The 27,006-nt window shown below is 48.7% G+C and overlaps 1 protein-coding gene across 3 annotated transcripts in view; it reads left to right on the forward strand.

The window, feature by feature from the left end:
* creb5b (cAMP responsive element binding protein 5b) overlaps positions 1 to 27,006 on the forward strand; it is a 473,696-nt gene that overhangs the window by 90,059 nt on the left and 356,631 nt on the right. For all 3 annotated transcript variants that reach the window (XM_038797274.1, XM_038797276.1, XM_038797275.1), the window contains exons 5-7: positions 2,834 to 2,955; positions 11,739 to 11,861; positions 20,063 to 20,235. In XM_038797274.1, coding sequence (XP_038653202.1) covers positions 2,834 to 2,955; positions 11,739 to 11,861; positions 20,063 to 20,235 — 418 coding nt within the window. The remainder of the gene's footprint in view (positions 1 to 2,833; positions 2,956 to 11,738; positions 11,862 to 20,062; positions 20,236 to 27,006) is intronic.

Below are 27,006 nucleotides of genomic sequence, written 5' to 3' on the forward strand. Positions count from 1 at the left end.
AGAGCTAAGCTAAAGAGAAGTCTCGGCAGAAATGGTGAAAAGTCACCACTTTTTTGTTGACTCGCCCCTTACACCTGCTGCTTCAGGCAAAAGTGTTGAAAGCAGCAGCTGTTACTTCATAGAAAGCCAAAACACATTACAAGACTTTACACCTTCTCAGATCCTTTGATCTCACTTGCAAAAAGAAATAGCTTTTTGTAGGCTGTAATTGACAGGGTAATAGCTTCCAGACAGCCATGTGTCTGGATTGTTTACTGTCAGTTCCCTTCATGCTTGAATGCATCTCATGTATCCTGCTGTGAAACTAATCACAATGTTCATAAATATCTAGGAGATAAATGCTTTCACTTCCTCTTTTCTCGGCAGAAAGCACTTAACTGCTTTTGCTGTGGTGAGGACTTATAAACCCATCCTAATATTGACCCCTGTCTAAATTTCAGTGTCCTGCAAGTGGATCTCTACTGAGTGAGAACATTTTACACAGTATATCCTCTGTAAGCTGTTGTTTTGTCCAGAAAATTAGACCATATCTTCCTAAAGGAGTAGATATTTTAAACATATGTTGTTGATTGTTCTGTGGGATGTTGTTTGGCAGCGAGGGGGCTTGGGACAGAGTTGGATAGGAGCCTGGACACCTTGGGAGGCATCTAATTGGCAGAGGGGAAAATGGAGATAACCCCCCTCCTCCGCTCAACTTGCCAAAGCCCCATTCACCAGGTTTCACTGAGCAGGTTGGCCTGTTGGTGCTACCCTCTCATCTCAGAGGCAGCTGCATAAGGCTGTTAAGTGGCCATTAATTGCCCATTTAAGGGCTTAATTAGCCTACAGGCGATTGGACCTCCCAAAACCCTCACCCCACTGCTGGCAAAATTGAAGCATGGGCAGGGTGCATGGGATTGGGCAAGTGTGGGGTAAGCACTGCTGGAATGGCACCTAATTGTACCACCCCAGCCCCTCCCAACCACTACCACCACCACCAACATGGCCCCTAGGTGTGATATAATTCAACTCCATCATTCCATCCACCTATCTCGAAGGAGAAAATGTTACTCCAAGTCTTAGGCTTACTGTAAAGAGCTTGTGGCATCTAGTGTCACTGGGAAAGGCAGTCCATCACTGCATTATGCTCTGTCTCAACATAATATGCTAAGCTCTGGCATAAAGTGAAAACTACAAAAGTTTTGATTATGGACTTCCTGATCGCCAGCCGAGCAGGATTCTCCGTCGTGCGATTAAATAAATAAAAGCCAGAGCGTAAGCCCTCTTTCTTGTTTGTAGTTCTGGTAGGTCCGATACCTCGAAGACTGCCACTGTTAGGCATTGCCCCGCCCTCAGTCCCACAACCTTGAACATCGCCTCAAAGAAGGCTGTCCAGAACCCGACAAGTATGGAGCAGGCCCAGAACATGTGGGCATGTTTGGCCATGCCTCCCTGGCTGTCCAAGACTAAGATAGACAGATTAGTAAAGGAATCAAGAGTTATGGGGATAAAGTGGGAAATTGTAGTTGAGGATTATCACATCAAATCAGTCATGATCTTATTAAATGGTGGAGCAGACTCGATGGGCCAAATGGCCTACTTCTGTTCCGATATATCATGGTCTTACAGAGTCTAATATAGTCAGTACCTGCATGTAGTGAGTCTCTGGGCATGAGTGGGCTGTAGCCAGGAAAGTGGGAAAGAATAATTTGTGTGCCAGCTCATCGAAGAATGAAATATGTTCTGCTGCAGAAGACTCCAATGAAAGCTGTGATGGTGCTGCTCACAGTAGAAGGCTGATCAACTCACACATTGAGATGCTTGGGACATAGGCAGGTCTTCCAAAGAACCACCTATCCCTGTCACAGAATAGAGAAGTCCAGCTGCAATGTGACACAGGCCATCGTATATATCTTGGAGCTCACCTTTTCCACCATGGAAGTGGTGACCTACTCCATGAGTGCACGAGGAGGCACAACCATGACAGAACGTCTGGTGACTGCTGTCTCATTTTCCACTGCAACACAGACGGAAGCCTCCTGATGTCTTAAAGCTCAGATAAATGTCTTGATATCCCTTTTTTGTGTGTGCCATGCAGTCTCAGATTGCTGCCAGTGTATCCATGAATCTCAGTGCTGAAAGCAGTTTTCAGGACCTCACAGCTGTTCAGGAATATACCCTTCAACAGATTACTCGAATTCCTGAGGTGAACTACCTCAAGCAGCACGACTGATCCATATTTCACATTTCATGCTTCTACTTGTCGGCGAGATTAGAATTTGGGGCATGTTTAGGAGCAACAACTTTGTAAACAAGCCTTAAAGTCATCAAAACCCCTCCAGCATCTGTTACATAACTCTCGGTAGACATTAGCAACTTGAAGCAATTACAAAAAGCACCAAACACTTATAGAAATGCAACAATTATTGGAAGAAATCAACTAACATTGAACCTGAAAGTCATTGATGATTCTTTTAAATAGGGCTGGTGGGGTATCTTCTGTGGGGAAGAGAAATTGTTAGCTGGAGCATTGAGCTCAAAAATGGCACACACTGACTGACATCATGATCTGTCTGCTGTGCACACCTCCGCTGAATATTCACTGCGCATGTGCTAACTGCTGCACCCACATATGTGTGCACATACTGCTGATACCATCTTGCAGTTCTAAGGACACTTGTAGCGCCTACGAAATAGGATGCTAATGAGTTCAATTTGCTGCTCCACAGCTCTGATGCCCTTCCAAATGGAGCTAGATTGATCGGAGACATAGAATGAGGAAGAAAACACCTTTCATTGATTATTTCGGACTTCATGTAAACTGAACTAATGATTCTAATACATTTCTTTGCAGATCAGACTCCGACCCCTACTCGATTTCTGAAGAACTGTGAAGAGGTTGGACTGTTCAATGAACTTGCATGTTCCTTAGAGCAGGAGTTTAGAAAAGCACAGGAAGAGGAAGATAATAAAAGGGTATGTGAATATACTGCGTTGGTGTGCATTATACCTCTCCAGCGCCTCCTGTTCGTTCAGAGGGAATGGTTTGGAATGTCCAATTAACACTTTTTCTTCAACTTCATTATATGCTGTTTATATAAATATTTGTTTGAAGAGAAAGTTGGTGCTTTGATTAATTTTTCACTATACTCTTTGATGCTCTGCTAACAAAAAACTACAAAACTGATAATTAAATATTTACGTGTCTCAATAATCGACCAAACTTTAAGGTCTAACTCTGTGTTCTTTCAGCTGTGGCACAATTTCCTTCAAACCGATGGATTGAAGGTTTTTCTCTCTCTGATAGAATAGATACGATTGGAAATTACATCGATATTTGTGCAGAATGGATTAAAATGGCCTTCTGCACTGTAAATTCTATGATTAGAATATATTGCTTAGAAACCCAGGCCATTCAGTTGAACGAGTGTTTGTGTTTATGCTCCACATGAGTAGCTTCTCATCCCATCACCTCAGAATTTCAGTGTATCTTTCTATTCCCTTTACTCTTATGTCATCATCTAGTTTACTTTTGAATACATCTAAACTATTTGCCTTGATCATTTCCTGTTGCAGCAAGTTCCATTCTGGGACTAAAAAATGTCTCTTTATTTCACTACTGGAATTATTATAATTATTTTGGGCCATGACTTGCATGCTCTGGGACAGTGTAACTGGGGGGTACACCAAAGATGTGCTGAGGAACTGCCCCACACCCCAACAATTCCCAGGTAGGGTTTACACGGAAATTGCCTAGGAAATGCAACTTCCCCTGGGGAATTGCTCTGCCCAGGGAACCACCTGAAAATGCAATTTAAGTTGCAAAATTTTTAGATAGAATCCGGTAACGGTGGGCAGCCTCCCGTCCATGTCCAGCCCATCTGTCCTGACCATTGCCCCCGTCCTCCTCATTTAGGGAGGTCTGTGCCTTGTCTTGCTATTCCTCCCCTTCCCCCTCCACTGCCTGCAGCACATCGCCCCTCTGCTGGGCTATGTTGTGCAGGACGCAGCAGACCACAACGATGCGGCCGACCCTATCTGATGGGCACTGAAGGGCCCCTCCAGAGCGGTCCAGGCACCTGAAGCACATCTTTAGCAGCCCAAAGCACCTCTCTATCACATCCCTGGTCGCTGCATGGGCATAGTTGTAGCGGTTCTCCGCGTCAGTCTGAAGCCTCCATATAGGCGTCATCAGCCACGACCGCAATGGGTAACCCCTGTCGCCCAGCAACCAGCCCCTCAGCCGGGGAGGGGCATCCTCGAACATGGTGGGAATTAAAGATTGCGCCAATACGAATGAGTCAAGTACACTGCCCTTGTACCGGGCGCAGACGTGCAGGATCATCATGCGGTGGTTGCAGACCACCTGAATGTTCATGGAATAGGTCCCCTTCCTATTCGTGAACATGGCCCTGTTATCCGCAGCTGGCCACACGGCGACGTGCATCCCATCGATCACCCCCTGGACCATGGACATCCTGGCTGCCGCATCCTGGCTGGCCCGGTGCACAGGGGACTAGGTGTAGTGGTCCGCAATGGCATATAGGGCATCTGTCACTGCACGGATGCACCGGTGCACTAATGCCTGCGAGATGCCAGACAGGTCCCCACTCGGCGCCTGGAATGACCCCGTGACATAGACGATCATGGCCACTGTAACCTTGACGGCCACGGGGAGAGGGTGTCCTCCCCCAGTGCCACGTGGTGCCAGGTGTGCCATCAGGTGGCAGACGTATGCCATGGTTTCCCGGCTCATCCGGAGTCTACTCCTGCATGCCCGGTCCGTGAGGTCTCTCACAATCCTATCCCCATAACTCCAACTAATCTGGACATCTTCGGACTGTGGGAGGAAAGCAGAGCACCCGGAGGAAACCTACGCAGACGCGGAAGAATGTGCAAACTCCACACAGTAACCCAAGCCCAAATGGAACCAGGGTCCCTGATGCTGTGAGACAGTAGTGCTAACCACCATGCCATTACATTTCTCGGCGTATGTTACGACAGGTCCTTACCGGCGGGACCTGGCTCCGCGGGCAGCCTCCGGGGTCCACGGGGGGCGCGGGCGAATCTGGTCCCGGGGGGTGCCCCCATGTGGCTGGCCCGCGATTCGAACCCACCAATCCGTGGGTGGGCCTGTGCCGTGGGGGCACTCTATTCCTCCGCGTCAGCCGGTGTAACGGTCCGTGATGGCCAGCGTGGAGATGAACCCAACTGCGCGTGCGCTGGGATGACGCTGGCGCTCCTGCGCATGCGGCAACTTGTGCCGGCCGGCGGAGGCCCTTCGGCACCAGTTGCCGTGGCGCCAAGCCCTTCCACGTGGCCGCGCAGTGCAAACCACTCCGGCACCGGCCTAGCCCCACCGCACCTTCGGGGCGGCCCGACGCTGAAGTGGTTCACGCCACTCCTTCGCGCCGGAGGTCCCCACCCCGCCAGTTTCTGAAGAATCCCGCTCAGATGTTCCCACCTGCCAGCTTGACATAATGCTGGCAGGAATCACTGCTAGTCTCAAAAAACGGAGAACAGATGCAACGACCACGCTGAGGGTCTGAGGTCAGTGTAGCCCGTGGGCCAAGGACCAGGCCTGAAGGGGTGAGCCAGAAGAGGGTGAGACCAGGGTCACGGCCGATTGGGGGGGGCCCGATGCCAGGTTTGGGGATTGATGATAGAGATCTTTGGGTGGGGGGGTGGGGGGGTGGGGGGGGGGGTGTGGGGGTGGGGGGCGAGGGGGGGGGGGGTTGATGTTGATCATTGATGGGGGAAGTCCTGGGCTGGGATTCTCTGCGATTCGGCGGGGTTGGCCGTACCGGCGCCGAGGAGTGGCGTGAACCACTCCGGCATTGGGCTGCCCAGAGAGTGCGGAATCCTCCGCACCATCAGGAGCTGGGCCAGCGCCGGTGGGGTTGGTGCCGGACCAACCAGCGCCAAGGGCCTCGGCCGACTGGCGCATGCGCGGGAGCACAAGCGTGATCTGACGTGATCCCAGCACTTGCGCAGGGGGTTCTTCTCCGTGCTGGCCATGGTGGACTGTTACAGCGGCCGGCGCAGAGGGAAAGAGTGCCTCCATGGCACAGGCTCGCCCGCAGATCGGTGGGCCCTGAACGCGTGCCAGGCCACCGTGGGGGCATCCCCTGGGGCCGGCCCCTCCCGCGGCCCCCCGAGAACTCCGCAGGCTGCCCGCAGAGCCAGATCCTGCCGGTAAGGACCTTGTTTGATTTACGCTGGCGGAACTGGCCGAAAACGGGCGGCCACTCGGCCCATCGGGGAGCGGAGAATCGCCTAGGGGGTCACTGCCAATGGCCCCTGACCGCGCGGCGTGATTCCCGCCCCCCGCTGAAAAATTGACGCTGGAGAATCCGGCAGCCAGCGTCAGGGTGGCGGAACGGGATTCACGCAGCCCCCCCCCCCCCCCCCCCCCCACACCCCCCACAGGGATTCTCCGGCCCGGCGGGTCTGTAGGGGGATGGGAGAGGGGTCTTAAACTTCATGTTGAGATTTGTGTGCCATTTATTTATCGGCCTCGCCATTCACAATGACAGCACAACACACAACCCTTTTCTAAAAAATGGCAAAGTGTGGGAAAATCTAATTGGAAATCCTGCCTGGGTTTCTCTGGAGAGAAACATACCGGTTTTCAGTTAGAACCTGACACTTTGCCATTTTGTGGGAAAATTCGGTCCATAGTTTCCACCAATTGCCTGGTGACTCAAAGCCCAATAGCAGAGGGCCAGTATATGCTTGATCTATCCAAACCATTTTAAATGAAAATGTTGCCAAGTGAAAATTTAGCTCAGCAAAATAATAACAATAGGAATTGAATCTCTTTAAATTAAATTGGTGTCAAGAATCTCTTTCCCTTCCCCCTCCACAAAAATGACCATTCTTCCAGTGTTTGACATGATTAGAAATTCACTCCAACTTACTGCTCTGACTTCAGAATTAATCTTGCTCGTCCTTTTATACGAACAAAATAGACAAGTTGTTCTTGGGAAATTCCCCAGCATTTTGATCCAAAACAGTAATTATGGCAGTTTTCATTGTTGTGATCACCACCGAGCTGGTGTCTATTGTTTTAACTGAAGTTTTCTTTATAATCACAAAACGATCTATAAAAGCTTTCTTTATAAAGGCTGTACAGTAATCAAATTGGCCACCTCAGAGACATTATTGCAATAGACATTAGCTCAAAATAGCTTCCAATGATTAATCAAACTTGGAGATCAGATTATACCCATAAATCTCCACAAAAAATTAAATAGTTGTTTATGTATATAGGGTGGGATTCTCCGACCCCCACCGCCGGGTCGGAGAATCCCCGGGGGGGGGGCATGAATCCCGCCCCGCCGCTCTGACGCCGCCTGCCGTATTTTCCGGCGCCAGTTTTCGAGCGGAGGTGCAGATCACCCCGCGTCGGTTGGGGGCCATTGGCAGCGGCCCCCCGGCAATTCTCCGGGCCCCGATGGGCTGAGCTGCCGTCCACTTTCAGCCAGTCCCGCTGGCGTGAAATGGACATGATCCCAGACAGCGGGACCTGGCTGCCAGGCTGGCTGGTGCGGTCCTGGGGGGTCGCGGGGGGATCCGGCCCTGGGGGAGTGCCCCCATGTGGCCTGGCCCGCGATCGGAGCCCACCGATCCGTGGGCGGGCCTATGCCGTGGGGGCACTCTATTCCTCCACGTCAGCCGGTGTAACGGTCCGTGATGGCCGGCGTGGAGATGAACCCAACTGTGCATGCGCGGGGATGCCACCAGCACACGCTGGCGCTCCCGCGCTTGCGCCAACTCACGCCGGCTGGCGGAGGCACTTCGGCGCCAGTTGGCGTGGCGCCAAGCCCTTCCACGCCGGTCGCGCAGCGCAAACCACTCCGCCGCCGGCCTACCCCACCGCACCTTCGGGGCGGCCCGACGCCGGAGCGGTTCATGCCACTCCTTCGCGCCAGAGTTCCCCACCCCTCTGTAGGACTCCGCCATGGCCGGCGCAAAGAAGACACCCCTCTATGCATGCGCCAGAACACACCAGGCGGTCTGCGCATGCGTGGGACCATGCTGGCGGTTCTGCGCCGGTTGGCTTGGCGCCAACCCCTCCGGCACCAGCCTAGCCTCCAGAATGGTGGAGGATTCTGCAACTTCCGGTCGGCCTGATGCCGGAGTGGTCCGTGCCGCTTTTCACTCTGGCATCAGTCCATCCCGCCTATTGCGGGAGAATCCCGCCCATAAAGTACATAATTTACTCATAAGTAACTTTTGATCATTGTTCAACTAATTCAGCCATTATACTGAAAACAGCTTATAATAAAGTTGTCCTCATCAGCGGACTTTCAAACTTTAGACATGTTTAAAATGAAGTATATTTCTAAGTATATAAAATCTGTTACAATTTGTTAGATTAGTTGATCTTCAAAGGGCAGTGTTTTTCTTTAAGCAAATTAATTTTAGGAGGCTTGCACAGTAGGAAAAGCGTTTGGGTATCTTGGCTATAAAGTGTTTTGTTAGAAGCAATGCTGTACTAGAGATTCCATTACTAATGGTATTGAATGCATTTTAGCGTCATTAACTAGCTCATGTCAAATCATGTTATTACTACAAATACCCTTACCAACAGCAAAAAATAAAAACACTGAAGTACTTTGGCTGAGTACATGCAAAAACTTTCATTTTGAAATCTAATCTTGGGTTCAAATGGAAGTTATCAGTTACTTCAATTGTAATTTATCTAATCTGAATCTTCCATTCTTTCTATTTTGCAGTCTTTTAATAAAATTATGTGGCAAGAATTCATGACACGATTTAAGATTTGTACTGAGTGTCTTTAAAACCTAAAACATCTGCAGTAACCAGCCTCCTAGAATAATAAGCAGGCATTGTGTGTTGATTAAGGACTTTAATTTGGTTTGCTTCAGTGTCATTCGAATTGACTATAATGATACAGCACAAAGACTGCACCAAACGTGACACTCATTTTGAAATGTTACTTTGAGTGGGAGAAAGAAGTGTAGCAATGATGTTGAAGGATGGGGCCCAAAAAAAGGAATATTAAAATGTTGGACTCTTGAATGGGAAATCTAAGTTGAACCTGAATCACAATCAACATTTGGGCTTCAGCTACCCTTCACAAGTCTCTGCCAGGTTAACCTGAAAGTTCCCATATCTTTTTCCCAATGAATCTCCCAACAGGCTGAGCATTACACAGAATTAAGACATCTGTATAGCTAGTCTATGTTGTAGTCTGGGCATGGATCGATGGAATGGATGAATGGGCGTAGGGAAGGAAATTCATGCTCTTTGGTGAAATGTTAACATATAATTTAGCCTCAGTATCTGAGAGGACTTTATTAATTGCTCATTATGGTTTCCCACTAGGCAGTGAACCAATTTAAAAGATTGGCCATCTGTCAGGTATCATGTTTTTGAAATGATATGGGCTTATTTATTGTGCAAAATACAAGACGCCAATCGCTCATGATGGATTGGGTAAAAATATTGTGTGTTCATATAATAAAATTAGGCATATGAGAACAGATATACGTGGGTATAAATCTTGAACCCATCTGAGCTGTGTGCGTGCTCTGCTCAAAGCAAAAGTGAAACTAAGATGATCACATGACACATTTCCCTTCGAGTGATATCATACTGATCACTCCTAAAGGTATATTACAACATTCCCCCTTTTCAAAGATACCTTCCCTCTTCCAAAGAAGCATAACTATTTACAATACATGTTTCAGTTTAGTTACCATTAGGTAAGAGCATTGAACTGATGAATTTATGAGTCTGTAAAGTGTAGAGGTAATCTGCTAATATTCCCAGATCTTGTGATGGTAACTTTTCCTGGAGATTTCTTTAATTGCTCACAGTGATCTGTGAGAGTCATTCTTGAATGTTGTTCCTGGTTGCATTTGGATGTCCACTTGATGCAATCGGACTATATTGTGCTTGTGCAGCTGGAATGAACTGGATTTGTCCTCAGTTACACCTTACTGCCACACTTTTGTGTAGAATGACTTCATAGGACCATGGTCCTGAAAAAATCCTTGTCACCTTGGCTGGTTGTGATGCAACTCGTTGTCCCAACTGTAAACTTGGCAATTCCGCTCTTGCGTTTTTATCATATATGTTGCTCATCTTTTCTTGCAGTTTTAAAAGTTGCTTTCTAGTTTCTGAGAGAATAGAATTGGTAAGAGTATGTCAATTGGTAAGCACTGGTCTGTCAGACATGAGCCCTGCCGATGATGAAATAGTTGCACTTAAAGGTGTCACACCAAGATGCAGCATTGCAATGTTGCTTGGTCTTTCTACATTTGAAAATTAGTGATTTCACTGTGCAAATCATTCATTCATCTCTGCCGTTAGATCTGGAGTAATGAGACAAATAAGTAGTGTGATCGATATTCTATATCTCTTACATGTCCTGAAATAGCTGAGCAACAAATTGCAGACTGTTATCCATAATTATCTCTCTAGGCACACCAAATAAACTGAAAAAAGCTCTTAGAGTGCGCGTGACTCTTGTGCTTGCTGCATGTGTTATTATCAAATAGTGGGGTACTTGGTGTAGTACGAGGAAGTCGGTGCCACCGATATGGAAGGTCATGTGTGATTTTGGCCAAGTATGGGTAGGAACTTCATGTGTAATTAATGGTGCTTTGTGCTGACTTGCCATTTGCCCTTAGCATGTCTCACATTTCTTGAAGATGACTTCACTGCCATTGTTAATACTTGGCCAATAAACTGTTTCTCTTGCAAGTCTTCTTGTCTGATCCATGCCTATGTCTGAGTGATGAAATTGTTGAAGAATATGAGGTTGTAAAGATTCTGGTATGATGACCAGCTTGCCTTTAAAGGTGACTCTCTGGAGATCCCGAGCTTGGCCAGATGAGGCCAAAATGATGTCATGTGTTCATGGACATGCAGAATTGAATCAGGCCATCCTTCGATGATGGTTTTCCACAGTTTCCTAGCATAGATTATTTTGTCCTTTCCTCTTGTAGCTGCCCCCATTTGCATTGCACAAAATGTGCCAGATCAATTTGAAAATCATCTTCAAGTTTGATGTTAATGAAGCCAACTTGTTGATCTAAGATCTATTTTCTGTTTTTGAAATTAAACAATCCAGACAGCTGGCTGTGTGTAAGCTGTCAATCACAGCCGAGTAAGACCATTGACATGAATGAAAATGTTGCAGTTCAAAGATCGCTGGTGGAGGGTGTTTGGTGGGGGAGGGGTGAACAGGATTTGCATTGTGGGGGGAGGGTGGTCCTCTCCTTAAAGAGTTACCCCCTTGGCCCACAGTGAGGACCAGCATGCCAGAGCCACGCTGGAAAATATGTGCATCAATTCTCGCCCACGTGAATCGCCTCCCAGAGGACTGGAGAATCATGAGGGCTTGGAGCATCCGGTGCCCAGCCCATTAATAGAATGCAAATGAGTCAATTTTATCCATTTGCATCCTCACGATGGTGTGGGTCACAAACATTGATACCACTGTCAGTAGGGGACCACTGATCCCGTTTTTTTGACGACGCTGGATTCTCCGTTGCATCAGGAACTCCGCTACGTGCAACAGGAGGCAGAGTATCCAGCCTGATATTCATTAAAAAAAACAAATTACTTTGTTTGTTATTGTTTTAACTATGCTTTGTCTCTGAGGAATTTGTCTATTTTAAGCTTTCCAATACCCTGATCAATTCCCAAGTTTAGAAATCAAGAGTGCAATAATTAAAATAGCATTTAATTTATGCTTTAATTTATTTTGCTTTGTTTTGTAGGCTTCGGTGGGTTTGAGCATTTCCAACCTCACTGGGGTACAGGGCAAAGAGACATCAATTACTGATAGTCCGACACAAGCATCTACTCTATCCCGGACAGTCACTGCAACCCGACCTGATAAGGTAAGCATGTAACAGATCAGGTTATCCACTACCAAACTACTAGTTTTAAGTTTACACTCAGCTGAGCATTAAATATCCAGAAGGGTACTGCTCCACTGCTTCAGGCAAATCATATGATTCTCCTGTGAACGTCACTTCAAAGGATCAGTTTCAATTATTTTATGAATGTAAGATGAGCTAAAAGCAGAACTTGAATAAAACTTTTAGTTAGCCAACAGGTAATCATAACTCGGCTTTACTATTAAGCAACCAAGGAGAGCATAAAATGCAAGAAATATGCATTTTATTTGCAAAACTGCAGAGTGTGATGAACTCAGCCCAACGCATCAGACAAGCTTGCCACCCTCACATTGATTCTGTATACACCTCCCGCTGCCCGAGGAAGGAAGACAGCATTATCAGAGACCCCTCCCATCCAGGCATTGACTTCTTCCAGACCCTTCCATCAGGCAGAAGGTACAAAAGTCTGAAGAATCACACATCCAGACATAGGAACAGTTTCTTCTCCACAGCTACTAGACTCCTCAATGACTCCCCCTCGGATTGATCTGTTCCCTGTAACAACTTTATTCGCGACGCCCTATGCTGCTCTTGCTCATGTATTTACTTTGTTTGGCCCCTTGTTCCGCACTGTAACCAATCATTGTTTGTCAATGTACCATTTGTCAATGTTCTCTGTTGATTATTCTTTTGCCTACTATGTACGTACTCTGTACATTCCCACGGTTGCAGAAAAATACTTTTCACTGTACTTCGGTACATGTGACAGTAAATCAAATCAAATCAAAATGCAGCAGGTCTGCATCTGTTGGGACAAAGACAGGCTATGACATTGCTGGTACATTTTCTATCATTTATCAGAAATTAAGATTGAAAGACAGATATTTTTGTACGGTTGAAAAATTGAGGGATCACTGGGGTGAGAGAGAAGGGAGCAGAGAGGGCTGTGGTCGAGCAGCCGCAGATTCACCAATGCACCTTGAGTTCTTTTCTCTTTCTTTATTTTTCTAAAAGTTGGAAAGCTTTTGCCAGGATTCCACCTGGGTCTTTTCACCTTCACTTATTTGCACATTCTTGTTGTCCTTTATATATTTTAGAAGTTCGATTTTGACAGTGTGAAACGGGTGATAGCCAATCGGCTGTTCATTTTATACCTCTCCTCGTTCTCATTTCCATTAAGTCCATTGGGTCTTAGTCCAAAATGGGAATTGACCTTGGGACAAAGCCTCTGTCGTCTAGAGACAATCCTATCGTTTCAGGGAGGAGCGGGCAGATGCTTCTGCTTTGGAAGAACCTGCTTTTCCTGCTGCCAGAGAGACATGGAATACGGAGGTGTCTGGTCCTTGAGGGGAGGGCGCCCCAGTCAGAAGGGGGCTTTTGATGGAGCCCCCCAATCTATCTGGTTCCTACAGGCCTAGAAATTGAATGGGGAAAGTCCATCTAGTGGTCATTCAAACTCCTCCAGGGTGCCGCGTAAAATTCAGGTCTATGAATTTTGACAAGTGAAGGAGGTCCTAGGTCGGCCAATATAAGCACTTATGCTCAGAGCCAATCCCATCCTGCAATATCCACATTCCCCCCTCCTCCCAAATCCCAAGCAGATATTCAAAGCCATTAGATTTAACGCCATAATTATTTTAAAAAGATGAAATTTAGCTCTTGCTATAGGTTTCTGTTGGGGGTTCTCGCGATTGTCTTTCATAACCTTGTGTAAGAAACCGGGGGGGTGGCGACCCTGGTGGTGAAGAGGGTGTTGTTTGAGGCGTCGAGTGTGGTGGCAGACAGCGGCGGGAGGTACGTGATGGTGAGCGGCAAGCTGCAAGGGGAGCGGGTTGTGCTGGTCAATGTATACGCCCCGAATTGGGATGATGCGGGTTTCATGCAGCGCATGTTGGGCCGGATTCCAAATTTGGAGGTGGGGGGCCTGATAACGGGGGGGAGATTCCAACACGGCGCTGGATCCGCCACTGGATCGATCCAGATCCAGGACGGGTAGGAGGCCAGCGGCGGCTAAGGTGTTGAGGGGGTTTATGGACCAGATGGGAGGGGTGGATCCTTGGAGGTTTGCGAGCCGAGGGCCAGGGAATTTTCGCACTTCTCCCATGTGCATAAGGCCTACTCCCGGATTGATTTCTTTGTTTTGAGTAGGGCTCTGATTGCAGGGGTAGTAGACGCTGAGTACTCGGCGATAGCCATTTCTGACCACGTCCCGCATTGGGTGGACCTCGAGCTGGGGGAGGAGAGGGACCAGAGCCCGTTGTGGCGCTTGGAGGTGGGGCTGCTGCCGGACGAGGATGTGAGGGGGCAGGTTCAAGGATGCATCGAGAGGTACCTGGAGGCCAACGATAATGGGGAGGTCTGAGTGGGGACAGTCTGGGAGGCGCTGAAGGCGGTGGTTCGGGGGGAGTTGATCTCCATTCGGGCCCATTTAGAGAGAGGGGAGCAGAGAGAAAGGGAGAGATTGGTGGGGGAGATGGTGAGGGTGGACAGGAGGTACGCGGAGGCCCCGGAGGAGGGCTTGCTGAGGGAGCGGCGCAGCCTTCGTGCTGAGTTCGACTTGTTGACCACCAGAAAGGCGGAGGCTCAATGGAGAAAGGCTCAGGGTGCGGTGTACGAGTATGGGGAGAAGGCGAGTAGGATGCTGGCACACCAGCTCCGTAAGCGGATGCGGCTAGGGAGATTGGTGGAGTACAGGACCGGGGAGGAAATGTGGTGCGGAGGGGGGTAGACATTAATGGGGTCTTCAGGGACTTTTATGAGAGACTATATTGGTCCAAACCTCCGGCGGAGAAGGGGGGGATGAGGCGCTTTTTGGACCGGCTGAGATTCCCGAGGGTGGAGGAGGGACGGGTGGAGGGTCTGGGGGTGCCAGTTGAGCTTGAGGAGCTGGTTAAAGGAATAGGGAACATGCAGTCGGGGAAGGCGCCGGGGTTGGATGGGTTCCCGGTTGAATTTTACAAGGCGTATGCAGACCTGCTGGGCCCCCTGTTGGTTAGGACCTTCAACGAGGCGAGGGGGGGGGGTGGGTGCTTTGCCCCTGACGATGTCTCGGGCGCTGATCTCCTTGATCCTTAAGTGAGACAAGGATCCCCTGCAGTGTGGGTCATACAGGCCGATCTCATTCCTGAATGTGGACGCCAAGTTGTTGGCAAAGATCTTAGCCACGAGGATAGAAGATTGTGTGCCGCAGGTTATCCACGAGGATCAAACGGGGTTTGTGAAGGGGAGGCAGCTGAACACTAATATATGGAGGCTCTTGAACGTTATTATGATGCCGGCGGTGGAAGGGGAAGCGGAGATAGTGGTGGCGCTAGATGCGGAGAAGGCCTTTGATAGAGTCGAGTGGGGGTACTTGTGGGAGGTGCTGGAAAGGTTCGGGTTTGGGGAGGGGTTTGTCAGATGGGTGAGGATGTTGTATGAGGCCCCGATGGCGAGTGTGGCCACGAATAAGAGGAGGTCGGAGTATTTTCGACTATGCCGAGGGACGAGGCAGGGGTGTCCCCTGTCCCCCCTACTTTTTGTGCTGGCAATTGAACCCCTGGCTATGGCGCTGAGGGAGTCGGGGGATTGGAGGGGGCTGGTCCGGGGTGGGGAGGAGCACCGAGTGTCGCTCTATGCGGATGACCTATTGTTGTATGTGGCGGACCAATAGGGGGGGAATGCCGGTGTTGATGGGGATTCTCCGGGAATTTGGGGATTTCTCAGGGTATAAACTTAACTTTGGGAAAAGCGAGCTGTTTGTGGTACACCCGGGGGACCAGGAGGGGGGATTGGGAGGCTCCCACTGAAAAGGGCGGAGAGGAGCTTCAGGTACTTGGGGGTTCAGGTGACTAGGAGCTGGGGGGGCCTTACATAAGCTAAACCTCACAAGGCTGGTGGAGCAAATGGAGGAGGAGTTTAAGAGGTGGGACATGCTGCCACTGTCTTTGGCGGGTAGGGTGCAGTCAGTCAAGATGACGGTGCTCCCGAGGTTTCTGTTCCTGTTCCAGTGCCACTCCATCCTTATCCCGAAGGCCTTTTTCAGGCGGTTTAACAGGAGCATTACGGGGTTTGTGTGGGCACACGGGACTCCAAGGGTGAGATGGGTGTTCTTGGAGCGGGGCAGGGATTGTGGGATGGGGGGGGGTGCTGGCGTTGCCCAACCTCTGTGGGTATTATTGGGCTGCCAACGCAGCGATGGTGCGTAAGTGGGTAATGGACGGGGAGGGGACGGCATGGAAGAGGCTGGAGATGGCATCCTGTGTGGGTACGAGCCTGGAAGCGCTGGCAACGCCGCCGCTGCCACTCCCTCCGACGAGGTATACCACGAGCCTGGTGGTGGCAGCTATCCTCAAGATTTGGGGGCAATGGATCCGACACAGGGGGGAGGTGGGGGCCTCGACGGGGTCCCCGATACGGGGGAACCACCGGTTTGTTCCGGGGAGAATTGATGGCGGGCTCCTGAGTTGGCACAGGACAGGTGTCAGGAGGTTGTGGGACCTGTTCATAGACGGGAAGTTTGCGAGCCTGGGTGAGCTGCAAGGGAAGTTCAGGCTCCCCCTGGGGAACACCTTTAGGTACATGCAAGTAAGGGCATTTGTCAGGCGGCAGGTGGCGGAGTTCCCTCTGCTGCCGCCGCGTGGGGTCCAGGACAGGGTGCTCTCGGGGGTATGGGTTGGAGAGGGGAGGATCTCGGAAGTGTACCAGGTGATGCAGGAGGTAGACGAGGCTTCAGTGGAGGAGCTGAAAGATAAATGGGAGGAGGAACTGGGTGAGGAGATTGAGGAGGGGACATGGGCGGATGCCCTAGAAAGGGTGAACTCCTCCTCTTCGTGTGCGAGGTTTAGCCTCATACAGTTTAAGGTACTGCATCGGGCTCATATGACCGGGACAAGGATGAGCCGGTTTTTTGGGACCGAGGGCAGGTGTATTAGGTGCTCAGAGAGCCCAGCAAACCATGTCCACATGTTCTGGGCATGCCCAGCGCTGGGGGAATTTTGGAAGGGTGTAGCAAGGACGGGATCGAGGGTGGTAGGATCCAGGGTCAATCCAGGCTGGGTACTCGCAATATTTGGGGTTGCAGTGGAGCCGGGAGTGTAGGAGGTTCTGGCCTTTGCGTCCTTCATAGCCCGGCGGAGGATTCTTCTTCAGTGGAAGGATGAGATGCCCCCAAGCGTGGAGGCCTGGGTCAACGACATGGCGGGGTTTATTAAATTGGAGAGGGTGAAATTTGCCCTAAGGGGGTCAGTGCAGGGGTTTTTCAGGAGATGGCAACCATTCCTAGATCTCCTGGCAGAACGGTAAAAACAAAAGGTCAGCAGCAGCAGCAACCCGGGGGTGGGGGTTCTGTTTTATTTTGTTCTTAGAATTTTCTGTTATTGTTTTCTTTTTTGTGAAAATGTGAAAATTTGAATAAAAATTATTTTTAAAAAAAAATTACCTTGTGTAAGATCCACAGAAATCCTGGAGAATTCTGTGGATCTCCAGCTGAAGTTACAGTGGATAATCAAGAGTACCTCAATGGAAATTCAACACAGAACCTTTTAGAGAAAGCGAGTGGATTTCAATTGCAGTGGCTTATATTCTGTACCCTTGTGTCAGCATATTTTCAGAATATTCTGCTGGAGGAATAAAGGATATTGATCCCACACTCTGCTAAATTCAGAACCTCCATGCAGTACAGACCAGCATTTTCAGTATTTTAAACAATAGCAAAATCAAAGTTGCACACTTAAATATCTCGGCTGCAATTCAACAGAAACATTTCCAAGTGTTATTTTGGGCGCATTTGGAGGGGTGTTTCTCGACGGCCGTATTGGCGAGATCGCAGCTCCTGAACAACGACACATAGTGCCAAAAATGAGTCCCCGTGAGATTCTCACCATTACTGGCTGTCTCGTTGTCTGATTCGCCAGATTCGTGCCTCAGCTTCTTGCCGCTGACCAGGAGAAGCTGTTTTTAAGCTCTCCCTCACCACTCACTCCCAGTTGGGTTGTTGGACCAGCAGCAGAGTCAGCAATGCTGCCTGGGAGGCATTGGCAGCAGCTGTCAGTGCAGGCTGCATGACCAGGAGGTCAACCATCCAATGTCGGAAGAAGGCCAATGACGTTCACCGAACTGTAAGGGTAAGTTACCATCTCTCTCCTGGCATCAGTTCTGCCTGCCACCCCCCACATTTGCCACCTGATATAGACCCCCTGTGACCCATCAAGTATGTTGCTCACAATGCCCTCTCTTTATCCCCGCAGGAAAAGATAGCCCACAATAAGCGGGAAAGGGCCAAGACAGGGGGTTGGATGCCAGCGATCCGAGTCTACAACCCCTGTGAGGAACAGGCCCTGGACATTGTGGGGTTGACCGAGGAGAGAGCAGTTGCTGACAGCGAGGTTGGCCTGCTCCACAGAGGTGAGGATCCACTGCCCCTTCACCCAGATGACCTGTTTCAAGTGAGTTGTTCATATCAGACCAAATGATCCTTCCCTCTCACTGACCACATGTCCATTGTCTGGCAGGACCTCCACCTGATGAGGCTGGGTCACCTGGAGCTTCCCCCCCACCCCCCCGCCGCACAAGAGACCACTTCGGAGAAGTGTTCCGAGGAGACCACCATCAAGGCGTCACAGCTATCAGCCCCACCTTCCACCGCCGCAGAGCCACACACCTCAGTGGGCACAATCTGGTGAGCACCACGCAGTTGCTGATGCACATCAGGTGGAGGCAGGAACATCAAAAGGAGACAGCAGTGGGATGTCTGCTTGACCCCAGGACTCAGCTGAGTCCCAGTCAGATGCCGAGCATGTGGACAAGGTTCTCCCAGAGCTGATGCCGATGATAGGACACAGCCGGATGTTCAAAGGGGGATGTCAGCAGCATCCCAGTGAGTGTATAGCCGATTGGCGGAGTCCCAAAGTCTTTGGCTGCAGGAGATAGTGTTGACAATGCATGGCACTGAGGCAAACACAGTGGAAAGCCTGGAACACGACGTCCGCGTCTTGAATGGTGGAACCCAAGCCGTGGCTCAGTCTGTGACGACCATGGCCGAGGGCTTTGACATCATGTCCCTGTCGCTGAGGGACATGTCCCAGATGCAGGTGGACATTGCTGAGGCACTGCAGAGCTTGGCCCAGTCACTGAGGAGCATCACTGAGGGTGGTGACACCATGGTGCAGTCAACAGGGAGTCACCAGGACTGGCAGAGCCAGATGGCTCAGAGACCTCTGGAGTTCAATCCAGCTGCTCCTCTGACCCCTGGAGACCTCCAGAACCCAATGGGCACTGTCAGGATGGAGGAAGCGCAGGATGCCAAGGCTTCACCAAGCAGACAATGGCAGTCTCCAGTTCTTCCGAATCTCCCCCTCTTGACACTAGTGTAACTCAAGGGCAAGGTGCAGAACAGCGTGGCACAGCTCAGCTGCATCTGTGGCACCAGTAAGTCGGCCGAGGCCCTCCGGCTCCAGATCTTTCAGAGGACCACCGCCAAGGGCATCAAAGGCCACAGGGCATGGGAAGCAGCAGGTTGCCTCCTCTTCTCAAGTGCTTCCTGGCAACACACCTAGACATAGCAGTAGACCATAGCAGTAGATCAAGAAGAGGGAGGAGCACTGAGAGGGCATTGGAGGTGATCCACCATCTGAGGGGGAATGGAACTCTGTCACAGTAAAATTTTCATTGTTAAAACATGTCCCACCTCATACATGTGACGCCTCTGTCATGTTAATCTTCACAGAGGTGCAAGGCCTGCTTGCACCCCCACCACCTTCTGTTGCCCTCTGTTCCCCCCACCCTGTGTGGGTGCTATAGAATATCATGCATTGGTGGTTCAAGAGATTTGTCCTTGTGTAGTTAAATGTGGATTCACATGCCTTGTGGTTGTGTTATGAGAAGTAGATAAAAGTCTCGGATTGATACAAACCTACAGAAAAGTGATGAAAACTGAAATCAAGAGTCACTTTGGTCAGCTACAAATTAGGCACGTTTTCATTTACAGTCTATTGTTAATGAAGGTTAAGGAGCCAATCACCTTCCTGTCTACTCAGTCACCTACTGAAAGCAGATGGACTAAAAAGAAGAGAATGCATTAAAAACATTTTTTAAAGATTCTATCATGTATGTAATGATTGGGTATTTTGTCATATATTATAAAATATATGTATGCCGATGTTCTTTATATTTAAAATTTCTATCTTAAAGTTGACATATTTATTTTATTTCTTCTGTAAAAGAGCATATCGGTTCATGGGTCAGTGCAAGGGCCTATGTCAGGACCAGCACCTCATCAGCTTGCTTCCGCGAGGATGTCAAACCATGACAGCGGTGTAGTAATTCAGCAAGCCATGCCTTCGCCAACTTCAAGTTCAGTCATCACACAAGCACCTTCTACCAACAGGCAAATTGGGTAAGTGATAAGTCCAATTATTGGTGTCTAACCTCCCACTTTCATTTGTACAAAAAAAGAGAATGTGGCACTGGCATTATGGAAAAGTAAATTCAACGTGACAATCTCATTTAGAACTATATATTTAATGGCAAACATTTTGCGGAGGTTGACCCTCCTTTATTATCTTTTGACCTCACCCCTATACAAATGATTGTCGAAGCAGGCAGACTTGAGTATTACAGCATAGCCAGCAGAGTACACTGTGACATTTTTTTCTTGTGGAGGTTTTGGAGTTTAAATAAACAAAGGGAAGTTACTCATAGAATTTGCAAATAGGAAGGATTAGTAATAGCTCACTTATAATATTTAACTTATAATAAAAATGGCACGGGTATCTGGAGAACTAAAATGTACAGTTTTTGTTGCAATGCTGGTGGTCTGAATTAGTTAAAAGTAGAATCATGACATGTTTAACTGTCAGGGAGACACATGTATTACCGAGAAGCAATACTCCAAATCTCAGAGGTGAATCCATCCCTGCCTCCCGTAATATTACAAGAAACCAATTCATGCTGGATACACAAGGGGCAATTGGATGGGCAGAGTCCAGAACAATTGCATCACCAATGAGAGGTCTTAAGTATTTTCATGATTGGGTTTCATTCAGATATTTTGGGTGGTGCACTGTCGACACTCAGTGAACGCACGCAGTCAGCTTGCCACTGCAGGGTGAGGGGGGAAGAGGGGAATTCCTCTGTGGAACCGAGCTAGAATATTGACCGATTGTAGGGGAAACAATCAGTGAGGATTAGGGGACAGTGACTAATGAGTGGACAATGGACTTGAAAAAGTTGTTGGGCCACAAATTGCTCTGATACTCTTCCTTATCCCACAGAATAAATGGGGACTAAACTCTTACAGAGTTGAACTGCATGGTGCATACTCCACCCACAAATTTCAGCTGGTCATACAAGCAGAATAGGATGCTTATTTAATTGTTGCAGTAGAACTCTCACCTGCTTTGGATGGGACACTAACCAGTCAATAGTATAAAAATAATAATAATAGTTTAAAAGTAATCTAAAAATTGATATAATTTTCAAAGTTTGTTTTTCTAATAATTGAAAGTTCCAGGTTCTAAAGTATTTCTTACATTTTATATTCTGCAGTGTAAAAGCTCATTGGTTAGAATTTACTGCAGGTTTTGCACAAATGCTCTTATTAAATGTCTCTCTCTACTATTTTTTAGACACATGAACACATTTAAAATAGGCCAATACTTGCACTAAATCGAGGGCAGCACGGTGGCCTAGTGGTTAGCACAACCGCCTCACGGCGCTGAGGTCCCAGGTTTGATCCCGGCTCTGGGTCACTGTCCGTGTGGAGTTTGCACATTCTCCCCGTGTCTGCGTGGGTTTCGCCCCCACAACCCAAAAATGTGCAGAGTCGGTGGATTGGCCACGCTAAATTGCCCCTTAATTAGAAAAAATAATTGGCTAATCTAAATTTAAAAAAAAAAATATATAATACTTGCACTAAATCTTACAGGTATGATTTTTTCAGATGGCAGGGTGACTCATCCTGCCATCCAAAGAGTCGGCAAGGAACATATTCCTATCGATCACAGGAGCCCTACACTCATTTAACACTCCATGGAGCATTAATTGGCTGAATAGAGGACATCAGCCCCTCACTCAGGCAGATAATATCTCAGAGAACTGCCGGCCAGTCAGATTTGCCAGCAGCTGTATAGCCCCAGCAGCGCCAGTGACCACGGTGGCCAAAACTGGGACAACAAACAGTCCCCAGATTCTAAGTCCAGGAGCCGGTAAGTGCAAGAGGTCTCATGCGAGGAGGAGATGTGAGGTGAGGATGAGGAGGAGGGTGAGGGGGTGGGGTTTGGAGCCGGAGGAGAGAGCCAGATTTTGATGGGGCGGTGGTGGGTGTGTTATCCTAGCAGTGCCAATAGCAGCAGTAGTTAGGACATAGACAACAAGCAGTCACCAGGTGTAGAAAAGTGGGTTTTGAGGGAGGTGATACCCCTTCCCGCTAAAACCCGAGCAGGATAACCCTCCGGGCTTCCCCCTTCGCTTGAACTCCTCGCACCAGCTTCAAATTTGAAGCCAGCTGAGAAGCGGCTCTTAAGTGGCTGTTGATTGCTCACTTAAGGGCCTCACTCGAGAAGGTAACAGGCATGGCTCAAGTCCTCACCCACCCCGCTCATGATGGGCAGAAGGGCAGCAGATACGCCATCTAAGGAATTTTACTTGCCACCTGCCTGCAAACCCTCTAGCGTGGTCTGTAAAATCTGCCCTGTACATGATAATTTAGCTCAGAGTAATTTCAAAGCATATATGTTGCCTGTTGTGCTCCATGCTGTGCAGTTAATAGAAAGTCTTCATCAGTATCTCCGTGATATCCTGATGTGCAAGGGCAGATGGAGTGGCTGGCATATTGATAATGCACATTTGTAAAAGTATGCTCTGAAACTTTATTGGTGTCTGTAAAATATGCAATTTTAGTACTGTTCTTTACTAAACTATGTTCAGCTTCCATTTCTTATTGGGCTGCACCACCTGGTATATTATGTTATGAAGTCCTTAACTATTGAGTACAAAAGTCTTAAATGCACCAAACTGCTTTATATTTGTGGGAGTTCTGCACATATAATGCATTGTGTGTTTAATTTTTACTTTTTAACAGTTGCTCTAGGAGTTTTCAGCCTGACTTTTAATAGTATGTTTTTGGCATAAATTGTCACTGCAATTCAAAAGTAACTAATTGGGCAGTTTTTAAAAAACTCTCCCCATCCAGCAGGCAGTAGATACACAGCCAGTTAAAATGCCTCATGCAATTCATTCCATTTTGATCCCGCTGCCTTCTTGTGATATTAACCTGCACTTTTGAGCTGAAGGTATTGTAGCCCTGCTTTAATGATATCAATCAGGCTCCAGGAACATCACCATAGCTCGGCTGCATACTTAACCAGGCCGAACCTCTTAGGAAGAGGAGCCAGGACTTAAAGAGGCCCACCAAGGTTCTTTCAATTCTTTTGTTTTATTGTGAGCCAGGAGCAGCAGGGGAGGCTTTTCCAGGACCCACGAGGAAATTTTGGCCTTCTCTTGCCTTCTCTCCTCCCAGACATGTCCAACCTCCCCCGCCCAAGCACTTAACTTGGTACTGGGGACAATTCCTTTGGCTCCAGCACTGCACCTTCCTGACATCCAAAATCTCAGTCCAACTTGCTAGTGCTTCCTTGCAGGTTTGTATGTGTCTGATAACAAACAAATAGATAATAGCACCAAGACACACCCTTTGAGCCCTCCATTAAAATCATCCACTGTGTGCTTTGAAATATTTCTGCGTTACTTTTTAAGTGCAAATATTATAACTGACATAGTAAATGCAATGATCCTTATTATTAGGATTACAAGTTGGATTGGATTTGTTTATTGCCACGTGTATCGAGGTACAATGAAAAGTATTTTTCTGCTAGCAGCTCAAAGAGATCATTTAATACATTAAAAAAAGAAAAAGAAAGTACATAATAGGGCAACACAAGGTACACAATGTAAATGCCTAGACACCGGCATCGGGTGAAGCATCCAGGAGTGTAGTATTAATCAGGTCAGTCCATAAGAGGGCTGTTTAGGAGTCTGGTAACAGCGGGGAAGAATCTGTTTTTGAATCTGTTCGTGCGTGTTCTCAGATTTTTGTATCTCCTGCCTAATGGAAGAAGTTGGAAGAGTGAGTAAGCCGGGTGGGAGGGGTCTTTGATTATGCTGCCTGCTTCCCCCAGGCAGCGGGAGGTCTAAATGGAGTCAATGGATGGGAGGCAGGTTTGTGTGATGGACTGGGCTGTGTTCACAACTTTCTGAAGTTTCTTGCGGTATTGGGCCAAGAAGTTGCCATACCAGGCTGTGATGCAGCCAGTAGGATGCTTTCTATGGTGCACCTGTAAAAGTTGGTAAGAGTCAGTGTGGGCATGCTGAATTTCCTTAATTTCCTGAGGAAGTATAGGCGCTGGTGTGCTTTCTTGGTGGTAGCGTCGACCTGGGTGGACCAGGACAGATTTTTGGTGATGTCCACCCCTAGGAATTTGAAGTTGTCAACCATCTCCCCCTCGGTTCCATTGATGCTGACAGGAGTGTGTGCGATTCTTTGCTTCCTGAAGTCAATGACCAGCTCTTTAGTTTTGCTGGCATTGAGGGATAGATTGTTGTCTTTGCACAATGCCACTAGGTTCACTATCTCCCTCCTGTATTCTGACTCATCATTATTCGAGATCCAGCACACTACGGTCATGTCGTCAGCAAACTTGAAGATGGAGTTGGAACTAAATTCTGCCACCCAGTCGTGTGTGTACAGGGAGTAGAGTAGGGGGCTAAGTACGCAGCCTTGCAGGGCCCCGGTATTGAGGACTATCATGGAGGAGGTGTCGTTGTTTATCCTTACTGATTATGGTCTGTTGGTCGGAAAGTCAAGGATCCAGTTGCAGAGTGAGGAACCAAGTCCTAGGTTTTGGAGCTTTGATATGAGGTTGGCTGGGATTACGGTGTTGAAGGCGGAGCTGTAGTCAATAAATAGGAGCCTGATGTAAGAGTCCTTAATGCCGAGATACTCTAGGGATGAATGTAGGGCCAGGGAGATGGCGTCTGCTGTGGACCGGTTGCAGCAGTATGCGAATTGCAGTGGATCAAGGCGTACTGGGAGTATGGAGGTGATGCGCTTCATGATCAACTTCTCGAAGCACTTCATTACAGTTGATGTCAGGGCCACCTGAAGGTAGTCATTGAGGGACGTTGCCTGGTTCTTCTTTGGCACCGGTATGATGGTGGTCTTCTTGGTGCAGGTGGGGACGTCGGAGCGGAGTAGGGACAGGTTAAAGATATCTGTGAATACCTCTGCCAGCTGGGCCGCGCAGGTTCTGAGTCCACGACCAGGGGCCCCTTCCAGACCCGTCGCCTTCCGAGGGTTCATTTTCAGGAAGGCCGATATGACTTCGGAAGCTGTGACGGTGGGCATGGGTGTGTTTTGGGATGCTGGGGCACTTGACAGCGGATCGATGGTTTCCTGCTCGAACCAAACATAGAATGCATTAAGTTAAATGAACTTCTGTGAAACAAAGAGTCTATTATGAATAAAACTTGAAATTTCGCCAGCTAGTTCCTACTACAACAGCCAACTATTGGACTTTATTTCATAATTTTTCCTTTGCACCAACTTTGGTTTCAATTATTAGTCTGGCATACCAGAAATATATTACTTAATAAAATCTAATCTATTGAGAATGAGTTTATTTTTTAGAACGTCATGCTTACTTAGGACTGTTACAGAGTATACTAGCAAATAAAAAGGGTTGCTCAGTGCTCTGTGCGTAATAAATATCCTGTTGGAGCTGTCAAAAAGATAAAGGGTGGAGTTTTCAAAAAGAAATAGCCAAGTGTCAGGTTCTGACTGAAAACTGGTGTGTTCCTCTCCAGATACACAGCCAAGATTTCTGACCAGAGCTTCTGTCACTCTGGGTGAGATCCTCCTGACAGTGCACTCCTGCCATGGGTTTCCCTGTGGCGTGGTGTGGATTCAATGGGAAATCCAATTGAACATAGAACATACAGTGCAGAAGGAGGCCATTCGGCCCATCGTGTCTGCACCGACCCACTTTACCCCTCACTTCCACCCTATCCCCCTAACCCAATAACCCCTCCTAATCTTCTTGGACATTAAGGGCAATTTAGCATGGCTAATCCACCTAACCTGCACATCTTTGGACTGTGGGATGAAACCGGAGCACCCGCAGGAAACCCACGCAGACGCGGGGAGAACGTGCAGACTCCGCACAGACAGTGACCCAAGCCAGGAATCGAACCTGGGACCCTGGAGCTGTGAAGCAACTGTGCTAACCACTGTGCTACTGTGCTGCCCCCGTAATAATTGCTTATTGTCACAAGTAGGCTTCAATGAAGTTGCTGTGAAAAGCCCCTAGTCGCCACATTCCGGCGCCTGTTCGGGGAGGCCGGCACAGAAATTGAACCTGCGCTGCTGGCCTTGTTCTGCATTGCAAGCCAGCTGTTTAGCCCACTGTGCTGAACCAATCCCAGGAACAGCCAAGGGTAATAGGGGCCAAAGTCATTGACAGCGGCAAGACCAGAAGATCTAAATTCCGCCAATGGCAGGCCGCCTCCCGCCACCCAGAAACATGCTGCGGAGAGGCCAGAGAATCTCACCCCCTGTCAGAAATAATTGGGGGGGGGGGGGGTTTGCAATGTCAATCTGGCGGGGCGGGGTCTGAGAGAGCTGACAAGACCAGCTACACAGAGATCGGGGTGCCATCTTTAAACAACGTCCTGATTTGCGAGGAAAATAATCTCCCTCCCACCCCCACAGGGCCTTTCCCCGCCCCCCGCAACAAATCTCGGTGCAACCCCCCCCTCCACAACCACAAGCATCGGAGGCATTCTGCCCCTTCTCCACCACCTGCCCCATGTATTCGTCAGTGCACATTCCTCCCCCCAACAGACATAAGGAGAAACCCCCCCCTCCCCTAATGGAGGGTTATCCCCCCCGGCAGTGCCCCCAGCAGTACCCACCTTATTGCCCATCTCAGTGCCCCCTGGTGCTGCCAGGGGGCATTGCCAGAGTGACATTGGGCAAGACCCAGCCTCGACGCTCAACCCCATGGGCCTCCAGGCTCCTCTGCACCCCCGGTGTGGTCATCACAGTTGTGAATCGCACCGGTGTGACTTCATGCTGTCGGGGTGGGGAGGAGCATTCCACAGAGCTAGACGG

Source organism: Scyliorhinus canicula, chromosome 5 (genome assembly GCF_902713615.1).
Source record: "Scyliorhinus canicula chromosome 5, sScyCan1.1, whole genome shotgun sequence".
In the NCBI taxonomy this organism is placed as follows: Eukaryota; Metazoa; Chordata; class Chondrichthyes; order Carcharhiniformes; family Scyliorhinidae; genus Scyliorhinus; species Scyliorhinus canicula.